This window comes from Ovis aries, chromosome 9 (assembly GCF_016772045.2).
Source record: "Ovis aries strain OAR_USU_Benz2616 breed Rambouillet chromosome 9, ARS-UI_Ramb_v3.0, whole genome shotgun sequence".
NCBI classification, from domain to species: domain Eukaryota; kingdom Metazoa; phylum Chordata; class Mammalia; order Artiodactyla; family Bovidae; genus Ovis; species Ovis aries.
In genome coordinates, this window is record NC_056062.1 from 46,489,836 (window position 1) to 46,513,420 (window position 23,585).

Sequence of the window (23,585 nt, forward strand, 5' to 3'; positions counted from 1 at the left end):
ATTGTATTGTTTTTAAACCTCCAATCATTTCAATAGTGGTTAAGTTAAAATTCATTTTTGTGTTATTTATGTTTGGTATAACCCTCAGAAAGCTCATAAAAACATATAATTTTTAAAACATATATTTAATTTAATAGAAAACACTGACTGAGTATATCCTATGTTTTGGCTCTGTTCTACATTCTGAAGATACTCAGTGAATGAGCTGACAAAAAAACCCTGCCTGCACTGAGTGGATAGTCTACTGTGAGGAAAAGAGACAATAAAAAATACACCAATAACAGGAAACTGTAGTGAGTGTTGGACCATAAAACGCACCACAGAGAAAAGTGTCCAGCCTAACAAGGAAAATCAGGAGTCCTGAGAGAGGAGATGCATTTTTAAATGGGGTATACTGGGTAAGGTCTCATTGACAAGGGGCCACTTGAACAAAAACCTAGAGGAAAGGAAGTGCAGCATGCAGAGAATAAATGATCGCCCAATTACACACTGTTTTTATCTATCCATCAAAGTGTTTGTGAAGATAATAAGAGATCAGAACATTTTATACTTAGAAGAAAATTCAAAAATTAATGAAAATTAAAAATTCAAAAATTAACTAACTTGTTTGCTGAATGAGATAACTTAAGCCAGAAAATATAAGAACTTTGGGCAAAGCAGGGACAGTTGAGATGGAAATTGTAACCAGTATGCTACATACTGCTCTCTTTTAACCTAAAGTGCTTCTTTGTTTCAAATGACATGCATATTTCCACAGGTAATGAAATCCACAAAATAACTTTAATGTAACTTTAATGAGAGAAAACATAGCCTAGTAATCTAATGATCTTTTAGTATCTTTGAAGGATATCAAACCTACTGTTAATGAGAATTTAGGCTTCAGAGACCCATTAATGGACTTCCCTGGTGGTACAGTGGATAAAACTCTGCCTGCCAAAGCAGGGGACATGGATTTGATCCCTCCGTGAAGATTTTACATGCCTCAAGGCAGCTAAGCCTGCATGCCACAACTGCTGAGCCCATGCGCTTCAGAGCCTGTGCTCCACCACAATAAGAAGCCTGCGCACTGCAACTTGAGAAAAGCCATGAGCAGCAGTGAAGACCTGGTGCAACCAAAAGTAGAAAAATAAAATAAAATATGCAATTCCATTTTTAAAAGTCCATTAATAAATCAATTTTATAAGAACAGCCATTGAGTAGAAAGCAATAGAGAAGAAACAGATGACATGGTTCTTATGCACCTTCCTATTGCAATGACAAGCCCCACCAACCAATGAGTCTAAATCTATCAGTAAAACACTAGTCTCTTTCCCTCCCTGTTCAGACCTTATCTACTCTTGATTATGAATAATAAAATCACACATTTTTAAAACAGAGCCTCTCTTTGGAAGGCAACAATAGATCTCAAAAGCTAAAGGAATAAAAAAAAATGCAATAAATATTTTAAATTTCACCCCAAATGATACAAGTGAACCAGCAAAGGAAAAATACAGTGTAGCAACAATCAGTGCAATGTACCTTCCAACTAATAGCCAGGGGTGCTCCACCAGGTTCAAAGGTAGCCCTGGATCTTTTCACATTTTTCTTTTCACCAGAATGAAGGATATGCAAGGCACCTGGGTTTCCAGGTAGCGCAGTGATAAAGAATCCGCCTGCCAATGCAGGAGCCACAGGAGATGCAGGTTTGATTCCTGGGTAGGAAAGATGCCCTGGAGAAGGAAATGGCAACCAACTCCAGTATTCTTGCCTGGGAAATCCCATGGACAGAGGAGCCTGACAGGCTACAGTCCATGGGGTTGCAGAGTTGGACACAACTGAGCGACTGAGCACACACAGGCACACACAGGCACATGCCAAATGAAGTCGTTTTTCACTCAAAACTGGAGAGGAGGAGCTGACATCTTAGACAACTGGGTGGAAACTGAACGCAACCATTAAAGATGGAGAAGTGGAGAGAATTTTAAAAAGAAGGCAATTTAACAGGTGCAACTCAAGTTTCAGCCTGTTAGAGCAGACAAGAACATTGTGTTTTAGTATTAATATTTACTAGCATGTGTTTTAGAGCTTACTAACATTTTGAAAATTATTCCCATATAATATGAAATTAATTATTTGGGTTTTTTGTCTGTTATCATAGAACCACAGAATCGGAAGTTGCAGCAGAGATTGCTATATACCTCCTGATGATGACCCTTCGTTCTTAAAGGTTCTGACCCTTTAAGATGGGCTCAGAGCATCTACCATAAGGTAAAATTCTCCACTGAGCAGATATCTTATATGAACACAAAGTTTCTATTGACACCTTGTTCCAAGATTCTTGGGAATCTGATCTAAAAACAAAAACTTATCTACTATTAGCTATCAGCAATAGAATTGCACCTGACGCTTCTATGATACTTGCTGCTGCTGCTGGTAAGTTGCTTCAGTCGTGTCTGACTCTGTGCGACCCCACAGACAGCAGCCCACTAGGCTCTCCCATCCCTGGGATTCTGCAGGCAAGATCACTGAAGTAGGTTGCCATTTCCTTCTCCAATGCAGAAAAGTGAAAAGTGAAAGTGAAATTGTTCAGTCGTGTCTGACTCTTAGCGACCCCATGGACTGCAGCCTACCAGGCTCCTCCATCCATGGGATTTTCCAGGCAAGAATACTGGAGTGGGTTCCATTGCCCTCTCCACTACAATACTTGAGGCAACTGTAAAGTTGCTTCCTTAATTATTTTAAACATACTCCCTAAAAATCTTCAATTATTGTGTAGAATGCTTTGCCCAGTGAAGTTAATGACTTCATTCAAAAAACAAAAGTTAAGTACAAATTGACAGTTTGCTGATATATATACAATATATATCTTGTAACTACGGCTATAAACCCATTGATTACATGAATAACTATCTCTAAGAACAAGGTTGAAAAAAGAACAATAACAAAAAATTTGTAATGTCACAAAAACAGATGTTCTACTGGAAAATTTTATCAAAGGATATGGACATTTACACAGCTGCTCCATAACCGAACGAGTCCACCAAATTCAGCTGCATTTCCAAAAGGGTTTGGTATATCCATAGAATATATTTCAAGAAAATTTAGGAAAGATGGAACAAAATAATATTGACCTACTGTACACAAAACAACTATACACGAATTATTCCTTGTTCAGGTAAGATAAGTATGCACCTATAATGTTTTTAAATATCTTTTTAAATCAAACAACCAACAGGAATTATGGTCATCTTTATTGCAAACAGAGATATAACAAAAATTTCAATACAATGATTTGAAAAAAAAATTAACCATTAGCCTGAAATCTAATCCATCTAATAGTAATAAATGTAAGTAAGCCCATGTTCTACCCTATGGCCAATGGAAAGATACCATAACGGGAAGTTGAACCCAGCAGCAAAGCAAATTTTCTGTGGTCCATGATGAGACGGTTCAGGTTACAAAAGAACATTACTCCAACTTCTAATAATGTCAAAGCACATGTCTCATTGTTTAGTTGAAGAGAGTAAGTTATTTTCCTGTCTGTGTAGTAGTAACTATATTCTGGTTATACTTAAGGGCCAAGATATTCACTAGGTCTGGACATGACTTTTACAAGTTAGCAGCGTCTCAGAGGAAATGAGAAATTGTGGCAAGAGCTGGGTGTTAGGACAGTTTGTCTCCAGCCCCAGTTTGTCACTACCAATGAGGCCATGAATCCTTCAATTAGTGCCTGTACCTTTTATTTATCTATCAACAAAACAAGTAATATTATACTCCAGCCTCTACTTTCCTCTCCTCCTCATCTTTTTCAGTAATAATCCTGGTTCTGGGACTTCTCTGGTAGTTCAGTGGTTAACAATCCACCTTCCAGTGCAGGGGACATAGGTTTGATCCTTGGTCGGGGAACTAAGATCCCACATGCAATGGGGCATCTAAGCCCACAAGTCACAGCTGCTAAGCCCATGTGCTTTGGAGTTTTCAAGCCACAGCTAGAGTGACCCACACACCACAGCAAAATGCCCATGTGCTAAGACCCAACAGAGCCGAATAAATACATAGTAAAATAATGACAATCCTGGTTCTCCTGTCCTATTGTGGAGAATGAAATACTTGGTAAATGGAGATGAAATCCAGGGTTGTTCTCATTATTAATATTTATGTTGCTCTTTACACTTAGTAAGTCACTTTTAAACTTTTTAAAATTTCAAAAAGCCCAGTTAAATAGCTGTGATTACACCAGCTATTAAATAGCTATGATTCACAGCTAGTAAAACTGAGGCTAGAGAAATTAATTAACTCACCCAAGGTTACATGGTGAATAAATAGCAGAGGCAGGTCTTGAACCCATACCTATGACTCCAAAATCCATCACCTTTCTCTTCTAAGATGTTGACTCACTACAAAGTGGGTAGGGATCACCTCACTTCAGCAGGGTATGAACTTTTACAGGACCACACTCAGTAAAAATGTCTGGAGTTTTTAAAAGGAGAAATTTAATCATCAACCTACCTTACTCTTTGACAGTCCCTCCAAAAAAAAGCAAAAAGCATGGCAATTCAACATCAGTTCTGTCACAAGCACCAAAGGAGGAAAAAAAATCAGTATATCTATAAAAGAAAATTAAAGCGCCAGGAAAAGATATTACATACATCCAAAGTGAAATGGCAAGACACTAGCTTGAATGCCTAGAAAAAGAAGTTGCTCACAAAGATCAGAGGACTTTGTGTGGAGGAGACACTGGGGTGTCAGTCAGTTGCTCTTTGGTGAAAGGTGGCCTCATTAAACCCCTTATTCCAAAGATGAGACTGAGGACTGAAGAGGTTACCGTTTGTTGTTGTTTTTGTTTAGTCGATAAGTTGTGTCTGACTCTTTGGCTAACCCATGGACTGTAGCCCGCCAGGCTCCTCTGTCCGTGGAATTTTCCAAGTGAGAATACTAGAGCCATTTCCTACTCCGGGGGACATTCCTGGTCCTGGGATCGAACCAGAGTCCCTTGCATCTTCTGCACTGGCAGGTGGATTCTTGACTGCTGTGCCACCTGGGAAGCCCTCATAAAGTGGGCACTGCAGTTATTACTAACAGCTACTTCCCAGCCACAGTGCTAAGCACACCATCTACATGCCCTCATTTAATCATCACAACCTGTAACTCTCATAAAAGTTAAGGAACTTGTCTGGGAACACAAGCAGCCCATTGGGGTCACTAGACTGTAAGGTCCTTGAGGGTGGGATCCCTCTGTGTTCTCATCATAGTGTTTCCAGCAACTGGCACAGCGTCAGACCCATAGAAGAAGCTTTTCTGAATGTCCTTCGTTGTATTGTTTTGACTTTCAAATCATATAAATGTCTTCCATAATTTAAAAAACCAAATTTAACTTAAAAATCAAAAAATAGAAAAAAAAAATAGTATTAGTCACTCAGTCCTGTCCAACTTTCTGCGACTCCATGATGGACTGCAACCCATCAGGCTCCTCTATCTGTGGGATTCTCTAGGTAAAGCAACTGGAGTGGGTTGCCATTTATGCATATATATGGAATCTAGAAAAATGGTACTGATGAACATAGTAGAGAACAGACTTGTGGGCATAGCGAGGAAAGGAGAGGGTAGGACGAATTGGGAAAGTAGTATTGACATATATACACAATCATGTGTGAAACAGATAGCTAGTGGGAAGCTGCTAAATAACACAAGGAGCCCAGTCTGGTGCTCAGTGATGCCCAAGAGAGGCAGGATGAGGGGAGGGGAGGGAGGGATGCGATATATATATAATTATCACTGATTCTCATTGTTCTATGGCAGAAACCAACACAAAACTGTAAAGCAGCTTTCAGCCACTTTTAAAAAATTAAAATAAATTGTTTTATTTACAAATGAAAAAATAAAGAAATCCTAAAAAACTAAAAACAAATTAAAGCAAATAATTTCCACAGCATATCAGGTTGTGGCCAAAACCAAACAGAGAGGAATTATTTCAAATAACTTTAGGCCACAGTATTTTGCAAATCCCTAACAGATAGCCTATGGACAGAAAGAACCACAGAGACACCTAAAACTGTGTGTCATATTCCACGGTAATAATACTGACAGATGATTTGAAACCATTATACTCAAACTCATGCTCACACACATACACATATGGATAAAGTAATTATGTAAAAGTCATTAGGAAGAAAAATTTTCAATACTAGAGCAAAAAGATGTATCAAAGAAGTGTCAACTTGTATTCTTAACAACTGAAGCAGAAATATCACATAACTTCATGATTTGCTTCCAACTTTTTATTTAAAAAAAAAAGGCCTACAAACAACAGCTTGTACCAATGATCACCCCAGTGCTCAGAGGGTGACCTCCAAAGATCATTTATTCTAAAAGGAACCAGGACTCCTTGGAGAAGTGTGACTGATCACAGGTCTAGGGCAGAAAACCATAAAGATTACTGAGGTTGTTCCAAAGGATATACAGATGCTAACTTGAAGGGGCTCCCAGAGGCCAAGGACTGCACAATTGGAACATCAAAAAGAATAATGACTGCTGTGGATTAAAGCACAACAAACATATAAAAAGCCATGCATTCACTATGTTTTCTTAAATTTACTGGTCACTATACAAATTTGCTAGAATAAAATTTTTGATTCTGTTGCTGCTGCTGCTAAGTCACTTCAGTCATGTCCGACTCTATGTGACCCCGTAGACAGAAGCCCACCAGGTTCCCACCTCCCCCCCACCCCTCCGTCCCTGGGATTCTCCAGTCAACAACACTGGAGTGGGTGGCCATTTCCTTCTCCAGGTAAATAAAGCTAATGAATCACAAAAGAAATAATGGTCACTTGGAGAACTGGCCAAACAGGAGGCTGGTCGTTTGGTAAATTGATTTAGAGAAATTCAAAGAGAGAGACAGAAAGACTTCCCTGGTGGTTCAGTGGCTAAGACTCCAAGCTCCCATTGCAGGGGGCCTCGGTTCGAGCTCTGGTCAGGTAACTAGATCCTGCAAGCCACAGCTGAGATCCAGCACAGCCAAGAAATAAAAATAAATATTAAGAAAAAGAGAGAGAGAGACAGAGAAAGAAGAGAGAGAGAGAGACTGGGAGACAGAGATAGGAAAATGGATTCATGATGCATTACACCATGAATTTCCCTCCTCAGCATCTTCTGCCCATCTCCTGCCCTAGAAGGTTTCTGCCACTTTATTCCTATGATCAGGACTGAAAATAGTCACTCCATATAATTTCATTTGAATGTATTACTCCTCTCATCAGATGAGATTTAACAAAATGCCTTCGAATTGCCACTCTAAATTAGACTAACAGAAAGTTTGTTTTAAATCAGAAAATCTAACAAAACTCTTCAATGGGGATTTAAATTCAACAGGATCTTACAACATGCAAAGGTTTTACTGATCATCTATGACTGTATGCCAAATTATTTAAGATATCATTATCTCATTGAACTTCTGTTAGTAGGTTTGGGAGAGGATCACTCACATTTTACAAATGAGAAACTGAGACAGAGCAGTTAAGTGACGTGGCTAAAATCATGCACTGAGTGAAGTGACAGATGGAATTCCAAGAGAAATCCATGAACTACCTCTGGTTGCCCACAGCAAAGAAAAAGAGATCAAAGGATGCTGGACATAGCCAAAGTTTGTGGTGATGCAACATTACTAAAAATACCCCAGTGATGAATTGCTTATTAACTATTTCCCTTGTAAGAAAATCACATGACTCTATAGGAATATAAGAATAAGTTTATTTGGTACATGTGGCCTTGGGAAAATTATTTCATCTAAGATTCTGGAGCAGGAAGAAGTCATCAAATTCATTCCAGTCCAAATTATTGTTTTCTAGATTAGAAACATACCTAGAGAGAAACACTTGACAGCCTAAAGTCAGTGAATTAGCAGCATGAGGGTAAATGTATTAGCCACCTTAGATACCACCATCGCCCTGCCGCAGTGGAGGGGGGGGGGGGGGTAGGGGTGGAGCTTCAGTAGTAAAGAATCCAACTGCCAGTGAAGGAGACTCGGGTTCAATCCCTGGTCCAGAATCCTACATGCCGAGGAGCCGGTGTATCACAACTACTGAGCCTGGGCTCTAGAGCCAGGGAGCCACGACTGCTGAAGCCCTGGTGCCCCAGAGCCCATGCTCTGCAACAAGAGAAGCCCTGCAACGAGAGGCCCAGGCACTATGAGCAGAGAGTAGTGCCTGCTTGCAAGCAAGCAGCTCCCGCTTGCTGCACTTAGAGAAAAGCCCTTGTACCAGTGAAGACTAAGCGCAGCCAAATAAATAAATAAAGCCTGGTTAAAGCCATTTCTCCTCCATGAAACGCAACTCACACTAACCCAAAGCTTCCACTGATTTATTTAAGCAGCTTTGTCTAAACTTTTTTCATAAGCTCACTCTCTCTCTCTTCCCAGATCTATAAGAAACTTAAGGTTCAAGTTTGAGTCTTTGTATTTCCCCCTACCTGCTAACACACACACACACACACACACACACACACACACACACACACACAGCACAGTGCCATAGTACTCAGAGTGTTCAATGACTATGCAAGGGGGCAAGTGAGCAAAAGCCAGTCTTTTGATACATGTATGGAGCCTCACCTCCACCATATAACACAACAAAACAAATTGCTATGGAGGGGGCAAGGAATTTTTTTTTTTAATGAAAAAAGAACTTTAACTCGAAAACTTTGTCAGAGGAGAAATTAAAACTACTTTTAGATTCACCTCCAGATACATTTCTTCATTCTCCAAGTTACTTATATGCATAGAAGGGGATTTAAATACAAAACATTTAACAAGTTCTTAAAAAATACAGATCTCTGCTTGGAGAGTAAGAAGGATTCAATCCTTACAAATTTAAAAAGTCAAGGTGAGTTTTAAAAAGAATTTTCAGTCCTGTTTAGCCATATTGTAATGACAAGCCATCCACTATTCTTAATCAGAGTATCTCTTGAAAGTGCAGAAGTTAATACTCAGTCGTGTCTGATTCTTTATGACCACTAAGGACTGAAGCCCCCAGGCTCCTCTGTCCATGGGATTTCCCAGGCAAGAATACTGGAGTGGGTTGCCATTCCCTTCTCCAGGAGACTTTCTTAACTATTATTATTTTTCATCTGTCTGGAAAGGAAGGAAAAAGTATGTGAGCTAGAAATGAAAGGCCTTTGATCAAAATACCAAAGACTACCAAACATTGTATAAACTGCATTGGTAAGGATTAAAAAAAAAAAAAAAAAACTTGCTGTTGATGAAACCAGAGTGGCACTGGCACAGTGTGATACTGCTCCTTTAACCCAGATGTCAAAACAGAGGATGGACGAATTTCATGATTTAGTTCTTATACCCTCTTTACCCAGGTGGTCACATCCAGTGACCACTGCCTTGACCACATACCACTGTGGAACTCTGCAACCAAACACCCCCTTTATTCTATTTCTCCACAGAAGTTATCTATCTAGCCTCTGACTGGACCAGTAATTAAGAGATGGCCTTGGTCAATATACACTCAACATGCATCAGTTCCAACCCAGCTCATCACTGGACCACCGCCCAGGAGACCTTGAGATCAAAATGGTCCGTCTGGAGGCAAATGGGATGATCTAGACATCTCTGCTCCCTCGTCACTAGAATTTCCTGATATGTGCCCCGGGAAACACTGTTCATGAGAATGCATGCCTTTAAAAAAAAAAAAAGCCAGATTCCATGGTCAAATAAATGTGGGAGAGACCATACTTGGAACCTTCCTTTGGGAGTTCACAATGCACATTGGTATATTGCTGTTGTATAATTGCTAAGTCAAGTCTGACTCTTTTGCAACCCCATAGACTGTAGCCCACCAGGCTCTCCCTTGGGATTTCCCAGGCAAAAATACTGGAGTGGGTTGCCATTTCCTTCTCCAAGGGTTCTTAGGGTTATGAAAAGTCCAACAGCAAAGAACTCTGTAGTATTTTAATTCAGCAAGCCCTAAATTTATTTGACTATGAACCTTCTTTCCAGTAACACCTTTAATATTTAAATACAGAGTAGGAAATGCTGAGATTACATTCGACAGTTACATAGCTTCAGATCTAACTACGAGACCACTCATGGTTTCCCTATGCAAGAATTGTTGCTCAACAAAGGTTAGTGTAGGGATTTCCCTGGTGGTCCAGTGGCTAAGAATCCAGCTTCCATTGTAGGGGACATGGGTTCAATCCCTGGTCAGGGAACTGAGATCCCACGTGCCCTGGGGCAATTAAGCCCAACCATACTGTGACAAAGACCCAACACAGCCAATAATTAGTCAATTTTTTTTTTTAAGACAAAGGATGAAGGTGTGCTCAGTCACTTTGGTAGTGTCCAACTCTTTGCAACTCTATGGACTGCAGCCCCCAGAGTTAGAGTAGGAATTAAACTAGAAATGTGATGTTCAGGATATCTGAAAACCAAATTACAATGTAATCTGTAAATTTTACCCTAATGTAAGGAAAACATATATTTCTTTAAAACCAACAGAAAAAAAAAAATTATAGGTGACAATTACAAGGTCCAAAGAAGTATACTCTTTATAAAAAGATTTGTTATGATGGGCCTACAACTCAATATGCATGTCTTTTTATTGGCAAAGTGAAATATGGAACAAAATGATTACTCAAATAATTCAAGTCAACTGCTCTTTCTACAAATAATATAATTTTGTTTGTTAATTTAATCCAAGCTTCCTGGGTTTGAATGTGGACATGGAGGAGAAAGTGGGAGCCAAGGCCATCTGTAAAGTTCTTGCAATTCTCCACTTAACTGCTTAAATGCACTTTATTAATAAATAAAGCCTTAGGTACAGTTATTTGATCACCTTTGAAACCACGAAGAAAATACCCAGAATATTCTATGGTACAATACACTGAAAATCCCAATATCTGAGAATTCATGTTTCCACATTACTGAGAAACCAATTTACTGTGAGAAGAAAGCTCTGATCACTGGATGCTATGGGTCCCTGTACCAAAATCTTCTAAAAATCAATTTCCTCAAACATAAAACATCACCTGAGACAAAATTTATAGATTTCCTTTCTAACTTCAAGTACCTCCAGTAATAGAATTAAAATCTGCTCACATTTATGAAGAGAAAATCCTGATACCATGAAATTGACCTCTATTTCAGATTATCAAATTTTTTCAATTAAACATTGTCAGACTCATGTCAACCCATAAAAAAATTTGTTCAGGTTTAAGTTTGAACACTTTGCCTATTTTATTCTTTCAAACTGAGACTCTTAAAAACCCAAGTATGAAAAGTTCTCCCTTTTCCAAAACACAGTTGGTAAAAATGTCACACAGTAACACAGTCTGAATCAAAGAGAAAACATTCAAAGACTTCCGCCTCCTAAAATCTGAAGGGGGAAGGTTGCTGTTCATGAACTTGAATTTTAACCCTTTAATGTTAGAACGAACTTTGTCTTCACTCATTGCACTTTAGTTTAGTGGTCAAAAAATGATCATGGTTTCAAGGAGTTCTAATGGCAGTGCCTTACCAGTGTAGATGCTGGCATTGGAAGCTGGAATACCAAACTGTGACTCGATGAACTTGGGGATGAAGGTAATGAAAGCAGTTACAATGGCACTCTCAGCTGTGTATGACAAACTCACAAAAAGGAATGTCATGTTGCTTAAGATCCTGACAGCTGCTCTTGGTAGGTCTACAAAATGACAAAAATGACAAATGAATGTTATAAACAAGGGATGGAAAAGAAAAAGAAAATTGAACTGCTTTTGAAATGAACTGGAAATAGCCATTCAGCAATACAGGAAAACCTGATGAATGATTAGAATTCGTCCCCTTTATTAAATAGACTTGGGTGGTTTTTTTTTTAATTGTTCAACTAGGATAACGAAATTTAACAAAGAAGCTAAAAACATACCCATACACAAATATCCTTCTAAGAAGGAGGCAACCTATGACTTCTGTTTCAAAAACTGCTTAGAATAAATGAACTGCATTTTTTAAATTGATTAATCAATGTTAATCTTTGTTAAGACCCTGAAGACTATTAAATGTGTAAAGTACCTGCAATATAGCCCTCAATTAACAGTTTTTGCTTCGCCCAACTAACACTTCTCTGAGTAAATGCACTTCTGAGATGCCAGCTCTCTGGCCTGACATGGCAAACACCCACAGCAGAGGAACTGGTACATGCTATCGGACATCTGTTCTTCCCGTCTCATTAAGAAACAGGAAATAATACAATTAGAAGGGTAGAAGAGATAAGGTCACCAAGTCAGATACTTCCAGGGACTCTGGATTGAGGAACAAGAAATGATATCTGAAGGAGCCAGACAGCCCAGAGGTGGGGCTCTGTACCTGTCCAGCTGCCTCTCAAGGAAAAGAGAAAAGTCTCACTTGAATCTAGGCATTTCTTTCACAAAAACTGTCATATATATGCTTCAAGATGCATGTTCAGTTTCATTGCAGCATGGTCTATAAAAGCAAAAATTTAGGAGAAAAAACTAAATGTCCATCAATGGTGTTGGGTTGGTGATGTTACTCAGTTGTGACCCCATGGACTGCAGCTCGGCAGGCTCTCTGTCCATGGGATTTCCCAGGCAGGAATACTGGAGTGGGTTGCCATTTCCTTCTCCAGGAGATCTTCCTGACCCAGGGATCAGACTCAGGTCTCCTGCATTGCAGGATTCTTTACTGTCTGAGCCACCAGGGAAACCCCAAATGTCCATTAGTGGGAAACATTTAAATAAACTAGGGCACAGTCATGTAATGAAATACTATGGAGTAGTTAAAAATGAAATAGAGCTTGGTGTACTGCCATGAAAGGAACTCCAAAAAATATTTTCACTAATGAAAAAAGCAAGCTGTACAAAAATATACATATACATTCGTGCTTGCGTGCTAAGTTGCTTCAGTCGAGTCCGACTCTTTGTGACTCTTTGGACGGCAGTCCGCCAGGCTCGTCTGTCCATAGTGTTTTCCATGCTAGAATACTAGAGTGGGTGACCATTCCTTTCTCCGGATTATCTTCTGGACTCGGATTGAACCTGCATCTCTTGCATCTCATGCATTGGCAGGCAGGTTCTCTACTACTAGCGCCACCTGGGAAGCCCATATACATGTGTGTGTGTGTGTGTGTGTGTGTGTGTGTGTGTGTGTGTAAATATTTAAGTAAAAACAAATGAAAACAATGTGTTTACATATGGTTGAATGTATACTTTTCAATATATATAATACCGAGAAATTATGTAAACAGGAGTAAGACTGGGAAAGAGAAACAAGAAAAGATTCTTGAGTGTATGCTTTTGTACTTTTTGCATATTTGTAATGTGAGTTAACCCACATGTGCATGATCTTTATACATCTTCATAGAAAAGGTAAGCTGCCTTACTTTTGAGATACAGAGTCTCTCAGTTATTAGAACAGTTATCTCCTTATGCTACAACATAATAAAATAATTTCCTAAAAATTAAGCAACAGCCATTATTAAAGCTTCCCTGATGGCTCAATGGTAAAGAATCGCCTGCAATGCAGGAGATGCACGTTCAATCCCTGAGTCAGGAAGATCCCCTGGAGGAGGGCATGGCAACGCACTCCAGTATTCTTGCCTGGAGAATCACACGGTCAGAGGAGCCTGGTGGGCTACAGCCCATGGGGTTGCACAGAGTCGGACACGACTGAAGCTACTAACCAGCAACAGCATTATTAAAGCTATAATTCATAGCCTATTCACTAGAATTTAAGAGTTAGTCAAGACTGTTTATTATCATTTTGAAGTGCAAACTGATTTTAATGTTCTATATCATAATTTAATTGCTTAAAGTTTAAATAAATATTTTAAAAGTAAAATTAAGATGCATACTTTATTTTTTAACATAAACACACCAGAAAAAATGTAAAATATTTCATAAAATTATCCAGTATTCTCTTATAAATACTGCAAATCAAAATGCCATCTCCAGAATTAAAAATTGGAAAGTTAAGAAGATTTTCCCATGGACATTTAAAGATTCAAATTAAGCTAGCTGGTAAATTAAAAGCCAACGTGTTGAATCTAAAACATCTGGGAAAATATACAATAAAACTTGCAAACCCAAGAAGATAACATATGTATAACATGAATATTTTAAGATACTAGTTTTTTGTAAGAAAAACTGGTTTTTCTTGTTTACCCATTTAGCATGATAAAATAGCCTTCTAATTTCAAAGCTAACTAAAAATACATGTTATGTTTTTCTCTCTTCTTTTATTAAAAAAAAAAACCTATTACTTAAGAATTTAGCAAGCATTCATACTCTGAACAACTCTAAGCTAGTTTCCTTTTTTCTTCCACCTTCCTCCTCCCTTATTGTTCAAACTAAACTTTCAAACTACATGCCCTGCAGCAGGTGACGCGGGTGGGGGGTGCAGATCTCCATGATTGCCTTTGGCTGGTGGGGCTCATTATCTAGATAGATAGATAGACAGATATGATAGATAATAGATGTGTGTGTGTGTGTGTTAACAAGACAGAAGTAACGACACACTGGTAGCAATGAACCCATCTAGCACCCAGTTCTTGGTTTCTAAATGCCACCTGCCACTAAAAGGAACCAGAAGTCCTTGGCAGTTGACGTTTTAGTTGCTAAGTCGTGTCCGACTCTTGTGACGCCATCGACTGCAGGCTCCTCTGTCCATGGGCTTTCCTAGGCAATACTGAAATGGGTTGCCATTTCCTTCTTCAAGGCAATTTCCTGACCCAGGGACTGAAACAGAGTCTCCTGCTTGGCAGGCAGATTCTTTATCACTGAGCCACCCCAAAGTCCTTGGAGAAATGATTAATTCATGTGTTACGTAAGCTTCCGTCAATTCAGTTCAGTTCAGTCGCTCCGACTGAAAGACTCTTTGCTACCCCATGGACTGCGGCATGCCAGGCTTCCCTGTCCATCACCAACTGGATGGAATCAGCTTCCTTTAGGCATGAGTTATACTACTGTTGGCTGTGGGTTCAATATTAATGAATCAACAACTTATATTAAATAAGGTGTCTTTCAACAGAAACACAAGGTTATATATTGATTGATGATTATATTGTGATGTGAAGTTAACCCGTATTTCCGCCAGAGCAATGCTTCAGCATTCTATAACACAGTGTTTACCACAACTTTACAAAACAAAACTACCACAAATAACAAGGATCAACTGTATTTGTACTTAGTTGCTCAGTCGTGTCTGACTCTGTGACCTTCGGTTCCTGTCCATGGGATTCTCCAAGCAAGAATACTGGAGTGGGTAGTCATACCCTCCCCTCCAGGGGATCTTCCCAACCCAGGGATTGAACCAAGGTCTTCTGCATAGCAGGCAGATTCTTTACCATGTGAACCATCAGGAAAGCCCATGAATACTGGAGTGGGTAGCTTATCCCTTCTACAGAGGATCTTCCCAACCCTGGAATCAAAGCTGGATCTCCTGCACTGCAGGCAGATTCTTTACCAGCTGAGCTACCAGGGTAGCCCCAACTGTCTTTATACCACCTCAAAGTACTTTCTCACAGAGTATCTATAATTTATTTATTGATTTATACATGCAATATACTTGGTAATTTTGGAGTGCAGAGGCCTGGGAGATCCAATCCCATTCAAGATAGGAAAGTTTACACAACTGGTAACAGGGCAGATTAACATTGTGTGGCTTCTGTGATGACACTGAGATGGCATCCTTTCTGTGTCTACAAACGAGCATAGATCAGGAGGCAACATCATCAAACCCAAATTCTATAAAGTTACTGCCTTACAATTTTTCAAAAGATCAAGTTCATAAAATATTAGGGTAGATGAGGAACTGATCCAAATTGACGGACCAAAACACATCACAACTAAATATTAATACAATCTGTGACGGAGGATTGGTTTGGGCATTAAGGGCAATGTAGGGATAACAGGCAAAATTTGAATGGAGGCTACGGTCTAGATGGTAGCACTGGATTAATGTTAATTTCCTGGTTCCCATGACTGCCCTGTAGAGTACTGCCCTGCAGTAGAGTATCCTTGACGTAGGAAACACTGAAGTACTAGGGGTCAGTAACTTCACAAACAGGTCAGAAACACTAACAATCGGGGAATTGGGGCTCAGGGAACCCAGGAGTTCTGTGTGCTATTTCTGTGGCTTTTATTATAATTCAAAATTATTTTACAAAGACAAAGTTTCAAAAGCAAAGTTAGCAAAGAAGCTGCTGGATCTATCAATTTGCTGCCAAATATTAATTTCTATGCTAATATATCTTAGATAAGTTTCTTTTTTTTTAAGATAAGTTTCGTGGTATCATTTATAACTATGTCATCATGAAATCAAAGATGTGGTAAAAAGAATGATGGAGGGATTTCCCTGGTAGTCCAGTGATTAAGAAATCATCTTCCAATGCAGGGGACCTGGATGCAATTCCTGGTCAAGGAACTAAGATCCCACATGCTGCAGGACAACTAGGCCCACGCATCACAACTACTGAGCCCACACGTCAAAATGAAGACCCAACACAGCCAAAAAATAAATAAATAATTTTTAAAAAAGAATGACAGAGGGACTAACTAACGGTAATAATTATCATTTTTTGGATCACTGAATGCTAGGAACTCTTACACATTCACTTACAAGGACAATCTGACACTAAAACTAGAAATGTCTTCAGCAGCCATAATATAGAAATAAAACTCAATACAGACCTCCAGAACTCAAGAGAATATAACACAAGGTAGACAATACCTAGAAATCGCTTTGAGAAGTGTTGCTATCGCTGGCAGATCCCTTGCTGGTTCCCACATGCACATCAATGGCAGTGCAGGTAACCCAGCCAGCCAGCACCCACACCTGGACTCAGGTGCTAAACTCCAGTCACCACAGGGCTGCTTGTTAGTCTATCAGTCGTATCTGCCTCTTAGTGACCCCATGGACTAGAGGCCGCCAGGCTCCTCTGTCCATGGGACTCTCCAGGCAAGAATACCGGAGTGGGTTGCCATTCATTTTCTTCTCCAGGGAATCTGCCTGGCCCAGATCTCCTGCATTGCAGGAGGAGTCTTTACCATCTGAACCACCAGGGATTCTCACCACAGGGCTATGCTACAACAAATCTGATGTGGTCCCTCCCCTTGACCTCGCATCACAGGTTACTGTTAGTCAAAGTTTCAGAAAATTTGAGCTACGTGGTGTGCTTGGATTCTTATGGAAGCTGCCAGGGACAGCCTTAGCAAGTGCAGACACTGTAAGGTACGGAGTTAGAGAAGGCGAGGTTCAGAAAAAGAATGAGACAGAGACCAGCACTTTACAGGAACAGATCACCTTTAATGAGGTGAGAAGGGGCAGCAGTCAGATTAGCGAGCTGCTGCCCTTACCCAAGAAAAGACTAAGTATATATAGGCATGTATATGGAAAGCTACTGTCTCAAGGGGGCCTGTTCTCCAAGGTAGTTCAGAGTAGTTATCTCTTAAACGGCTGGGGCAAGGAATTTTGGAGATTGGCCAGAGGCTGGATCGGCTGGGAGCTGGGCATAATCAACCTAGTGTTCATTTTTTTGGTGAGAGAGTTCTTTGTTTTGCATAGAATGGTGGGAGGACCTGGAGGGGAGTTTTAACTCCAGGCTATTTTGAGCCCTGTAACTTTCCTTCAGACACCATACCTTGCTGTTCTCCAGTGCCTCACAGCGCACAGTATAATGAGGCAGCAGGTATTGATAGATTTGTCTTTTTTTTTAATTTACCATCTTAACTGTTTCTTATTTTAAAAAATTATTTATTAATATTTTGGCTGTGCTGAGTCTTTGTTGCTGCACCAGCTTTCTCTAGTTGTGGGGAGTAGGAGCTACTCTAGTTGCGGTGTGGGGGCTTCCCATTGCGATGACTTCTCTTGTTTCCGAGCGCAGGCTCTAGGGTGCACAGGCTTCAGCAGTTGCAGCACATGGGCCCAGGAGCTGTGGTTCCCAGGCTCTAGAGCACAGGCTCAGTAGTTGTGGTGCGCGGGCTTAGTTGCTCTTCGGTATGTGGGATCTTCCTGGACCCGTGTCTCCTGCACTGGCAGGCAGATTCTTTACCACTGTGCCACCAGGAAAGCCCAGGTTTGCCAGTTTTTGACCATCAAGCAAAAATACTCCAGTATGAGAGCACACTGAGCTCCTGAACCACTTACCTGCTGACAGTGAATAGAAATAGCAGCCATCAGGACCCAAAATACATTATAAGTGATTATTAGCCATAGTACATGGAGAAGGCAATGGCACCCCACTCCAATACTCTTGCCTGGAAAATTCTATGGATGGAGGAACCTGGAAGGCTGCAGTCCATGGGGTCGTTGAGGGTCGGGCACGACTGAGCGACTTCAGTTTCACTTTTCACTTTCATGCATTGGAGAAGGAAATGGCAACCCACTCCAGTGTTCTTGCCTGGAGAATCCCAGGGATGGGGGAGCCTGGTGGGCTGCCGTCTATGGGGTCGCAGAGTCGGACATGACTTAAGCGACTTAGCAGCAGCAGCAGCAGCAGCAGCCATAGTACAATCCTGCTTGCTTAACTCTAATGAGTATTTATATATATATATATATATATTTTTTTTTTTTTTCAAAGTAGGTACTACTCTGATGAACATTAGTCCTGAAATAGAGCAGGACCCTACGGTCCTTCTGGCCTCCTCCCATGTCCTCTGCCTGCCTTTTGTCTGTGAAAAAACTTTAGCCAAAGAATAAGTTTAATTGGAGAAGTGAGAAAATGCAGAAACAAAGGAAAACAGTCAAAGGAAACCAAACACTAATAATGTAGTCATAAGCATAGGCTGCAGTCCATGGGGTCACGAAGAGTCGGACACAACTGAGCGACTTCACTTTCACTTTTCACTTTCATGATTGGAGAAGGAAATGGCACCCCACTCCAGTGTTCTTGCCTAGAGAATCCCAGGGTCAGGGGACCCTGGTGGGCTGCCGTCTATGGGGTCTCCCAGAGTTGGACACGACTGAAGCGACGCAGCAGCAGCAGCAGCAGCAGCAGCAGCAGCAGCAGCAAGCATAGCCAAGACCTTTAGTTCCTTCTCAAGGGCTAGGGATAATATTCTGAGCCTCATCCTGTGAACTGTCTTACAGATACTGAAACCCCCACCAGGCCGAAGAAGTAAACTACATGACGACCCAACTGCAGCCATGACATTAACCGCCCTAATTCCAAGAACCGGCCTCAGGAAATAGAAACAAACCAACCCTGGAACTGAAGATTCACTGTTCCTTACAACCAAGATGACGCTGATCAGACCACGGATGACCAGTTTCAAAATGACTGTCAGAGCTGACTGCGCTTTTCTACATGCAGGCCCCTCCCTCCGCCTATAAAAGCTTTTGCCCCTGATGGTCAGGGTGGAGGAGCTGACTTTGGACAAGCATCTGGCCTTCTTCCCAACTGCCAGCATTCAAAATAAACGTTCCTTTTCACCAAACTGGCCTCTTTAAGATCACCAAACTGATCTTTGAGTGGCAAGCAGACAGATCCCACTTTGGGTTACAGTCCCACAGTTAACTTGCACCGAGTATTTTAAGTGTGCTCTTTCTTAGGAATTCTTTGCCATGCCTGTCACCATTTACCTTTTGCCTCTTAAGCTGAAGGTACAACAAAATAAATGTAAAAGAGAAATTAAACAAAGAATTATAGAGAAGATGAAATGAATGGATAAAGATGTAGCATATGATTACAGTGGAACCCTACACAGCATGACAAACAGTGGGATTCTGCCATCTGCAACAACATGATGGACCTAGAGAGTGTTATGCTTAGTGAAATGTCAGACAAAGAAAGACAAATACTCTGTAATCACTTATATGTGTAATCTAAAAAGTAAAACAAATGCATATAGCAAACCAGAAACAGACTCACATAGAGAACAAACCACCAGTTACCAGTGGGAAGAGGAAAGGGGCAGTGGCAAGACAGGGGTAAGGGATTAAGAAATACAACTACTATGTATAAAATGGGCTTCCTTGGTGGCTCAGCGGTAAAGAATCAGCCTGCAAAGAGGGAGATACGGGTTCCATCCCTGGGTGGAGAAGATCCCCTGGAGGAGGGCATGGCAACCCACTCTAGTATTCTTGCCTGGAGAATCCCCATGGACAGAGGGAAGCCTGGCAGGCTACAGTCCATGGGGTCGCAAAGAGTCAGACAAAACTGAGCAACTACACACAAACATATATAAAATAAACAAGCCACAAGCATATATTGTAGAGCACAGGGAATATAGCTATTGTTTTCTAATAACTTTAAATGAAGTATAAAGTATAAAAATGCTGAATCACTACGTTGCACATCCAAAACTAAATCAATATTGTAAATTAACTATGTGTGCTCAGTTTTGTCTGACTTTTTGCGACTTTTTGGACTATAAACTGTCAGGCTCCTCTGTCCACTGTATTTTTTAGGCAACAGTACTGGACTGGGTTGCCATGGCCTCCTCCAGGGGATCTTCCTGACCCAGGAATTGAAGCCACACCTCCTGTGTCTCCTGCAATACAGGGAGATTTTTACCCTCTGAGCCATCAGAGAAGTTCTGTGCAATGCTGTTTAGTCACTCAGTCATGTGACTCTGTGACCCCACAAACTGTAGCCTGCCAGGCTCCTCTGCCCATGGGGATTCTCCAGACAAGAATAATGGAGTGGGTTGCCATGCCCTCCTCCAGGGGATCTTCCCAACCCAGGGATCAAACCCAAGTCTCCCGAATTGCAGGTGGATTCTTTACCATCTGAACCATCAGGGAAATCCATGAATACTGGAATGGGTAGCCTATCCCTTCTCCAGAGGATCTTCCCGTCCCAGGCATTGAACTGGGGTCTCCTGCATTGCAGGTAGATTCTTTGCCAGCTGAGCTACCAGGGAAGCCCTACATTTCAATAAAGAAAAAAAAAAGAAATGCATCATATTTCCTTGAAAAAAAGAAATAAAGAAGATATAAACAGAACAGCACATCAAAGCCAGCAAAAAGATTCTTTCTGGTCTTCAAATTTGACCCTTGGTTTCCTGGCCACAAAAGCAGGAAGTTATATAATCATCATTAGCAGAAACATCCTAATTTTCTCCTAAGAAACAAAGCTTTGCTCTATGTTCTAAAGCACTAGATTCTCACAGCATGGTCCCTGGACCATCAGCAACAGCATCACCTGGAAACTTGTCAAAATGCAGATTCTCAGGTCACACCTTGGTCTAGCACTCTGAGCTCTATGAAGCCCTCATGATGCTTCCTAGGTAGACTAAGTTTGAAAACCTCCCTTCTCAGTATTCTCAAGAAATAAAGTTTTGTATAAACCACACTGAGCAATGCTCTTATGGCAAATATGGGGAATTCAGATAACAGCTTTTAATAAGAGCTGCAAACCAAAAACTAAAGTTAAAATCAGCAAAAAAGCTAAGGCAAAAATACAAGAGGCTAAGATAGCTTGGCCCAGGCACGTGGCTTCTGGTGATCCCTCTTTGAGTCTAGCATATCCCATGCTATATTAGGTTTAAACCACAGAGCAAAGAGACACATGCAACAGTTCCGGACGTTCTTGGGCGACTCATATTCAGAATTCATTCATTCCGCCCCTTTACTCCTCTCTCCGCCATCTGAGCTTGAAACCCTGAAACCATCGTGGATATCTCCATTCACGTCATTCCATGACTGCGTGCACGTGTGCTCAGTGGGTTGGATTCTTTGTGACCCCATGGACTGTAGCCCACCAGACTCCCCTGTTCACGGGATTTCCCAGGCAAGAATACTGGAGTGGGTTGCCATTTCCTCCTCCAGGGGATCTTCCCGAGCCAGGGATCAAACCTGCATCTCCTGCATTGCAGGCGGATTTTTTACCACTGCAGCACCTGGGAAGTCAATAATTCCCATAGCAATTGCTATATCCTATATACACAACTTCTTCCCTCCATTCTCATCATTCATTAGTTTATTCATCAAATATTTACTGAGCATCTACTAGACAGTGGGAATTCATCAAAGAACATGATGGACAAATTAAAAAAAAAAAAAGAAAACCTTTCCTTTGTGGAGCTTACCAAGATGATCAATAAGTAAAACACATAGTATGTTAGACAGTGATCAGTGCTAAGGAGAAAAATTAAGGAGAGAAAGAGAGAAGCTTTGGAGAAAAAGGTAGAAATTTTTAAATAGGGTGGCTGGGTAAGGCTTCATTAGAAAGGGATTATTTAATACCCTGAAGGAAGTGAGGAGCCTCATGGAGAAAACTCTCAGCACAGGAACGGCAAGAACAACTGCCCCGAGGTGAGCGTGTGCTTGGTATACTCCAGCAACAGTGATGAGCCCAATATGGTTGAAGCAGAATCCGACTGCAAGAAGGAAATGGCCTCAAGCAGGTAACCAGGGGTTAGACTGGGAAACCACAGAAGCTTTGAGCCCAGGAGCGGCATTTTAACAGGATCCTTTTGACCGCAGAGTGGAAAACAACTGAAACCGGACAAGGAGGAAATTCCCTGGTGGTCCAACAGTTAGGGCTTTGCACTTCCACTGCACGGGGCATGGGTTCAATCCCTGATCCTGCATGTCATGCGGCGAGGCCAACAAACAAACAAAAGCCAAGACAGGAAAACTGAGTTTAGCAGGCTGCTGTCCTTTCCATCTCTACTAGGCAAAACCGCCATCACCTCTCTGGAGCTCAGTCCGTAGCTTTCTACCTTGTCCCCCTCCTTCCATTCCACTCCCTTCTCTCCCTAATTTAACAGGACCTATGGAGGGCTTGCCAAAGGCTGCTCAAACCTCTCCACTGCTCAATCGAGACGAGCTAGAACTTCAGCTCTCTACACACAAGACGGCTCTAACTGACCTTCCCAACCTCATCCCCCAGGGCTCCGTCATGTACAGCCAACACACCAACCACAATACGCTTGCTCAGCATTTTCAAACACATCTACACATCTGATCTTCTTGCCTTTACTGTCTCTGCCTGGAACACTCCCACCATCCCACATCCACCTACTGACATCCTCCCAGTTTTCCAGGAAAGATAAATCCTACCTTCTCCAAGAAACCTTCCCTGGTCCCTCAACCAGACATCCCTCGCCTGTCTGTGACCCTCACACCATGGTGTCGGCCTTCTTTTTTGGTCATTAGTATATTTCCATCTGTACTCATCCTGTCTCCCTCAGTGGACTACAAGCTCTGTGAGGGAAAATCACGGCTGATTCATCTTCCAATCTGCCACAGCTTGGAGTGCAGCAGCTTTTACAGAATAAGCAGTCACTGAATTAAATGATGACAACATACCCTTCTAGTGATCAAACTTTGACTTCCAATGGCCTCTGTTTTTTTAATTTTATTTTAGTTGAAGGATAATTGCTTTATAATATTCCATTGGTTTCTGCCATACATCAACATGAATCAATCATAGGCACACGTATGTCCCCACCCTCTTGAATGTCCCTCCCACCTCCCACCCTTCTAGGTTGTTCCAGAGCCCCAGTTTGAGTTCCCTGCGTCATATGGTAAATTCCTATTGACTAGCTATTTAACATGTGGTAAGGTACACTTTCTATGCTATCTCTCCATTCATCCCTCCCTCTCCTTCCCCTACTGTGGTCACAAGTCCATTCTCTATGTCTGCATCTCCATTACTGCCCTGCAA

General features: G+C 41.1%; 1 protein-coding gene across 2 annotated transcripts in view; it reads right to left on the minus strand.

Moving 5' to 3' along the window:
* The window catches only part of SLCO5A1 (solute carrier organic anion transporter family member 5A1), a 159,614-nt gene that overhangs the window by 50,714 nt on the left and 85,315 nt on the right, over positions 1-23,585 (minus strand). The window contains exon 5 of one of the 2 annotated variants that reach the window (XM_027973028.3): positions 11,496-11,660. The exons of the other annotated variant lie outside the window; for it this stretch is intronic. Within the exon in view, the coding sequence (XP_027828829.1) occupies positions 11,496-11,660 (165 nt within the window). The remainder of the gene's footprint in view (positions 1-11,495; positions 11,661-23,585) is intronic. 2 annotated transcript variants of the gene reach the window in all.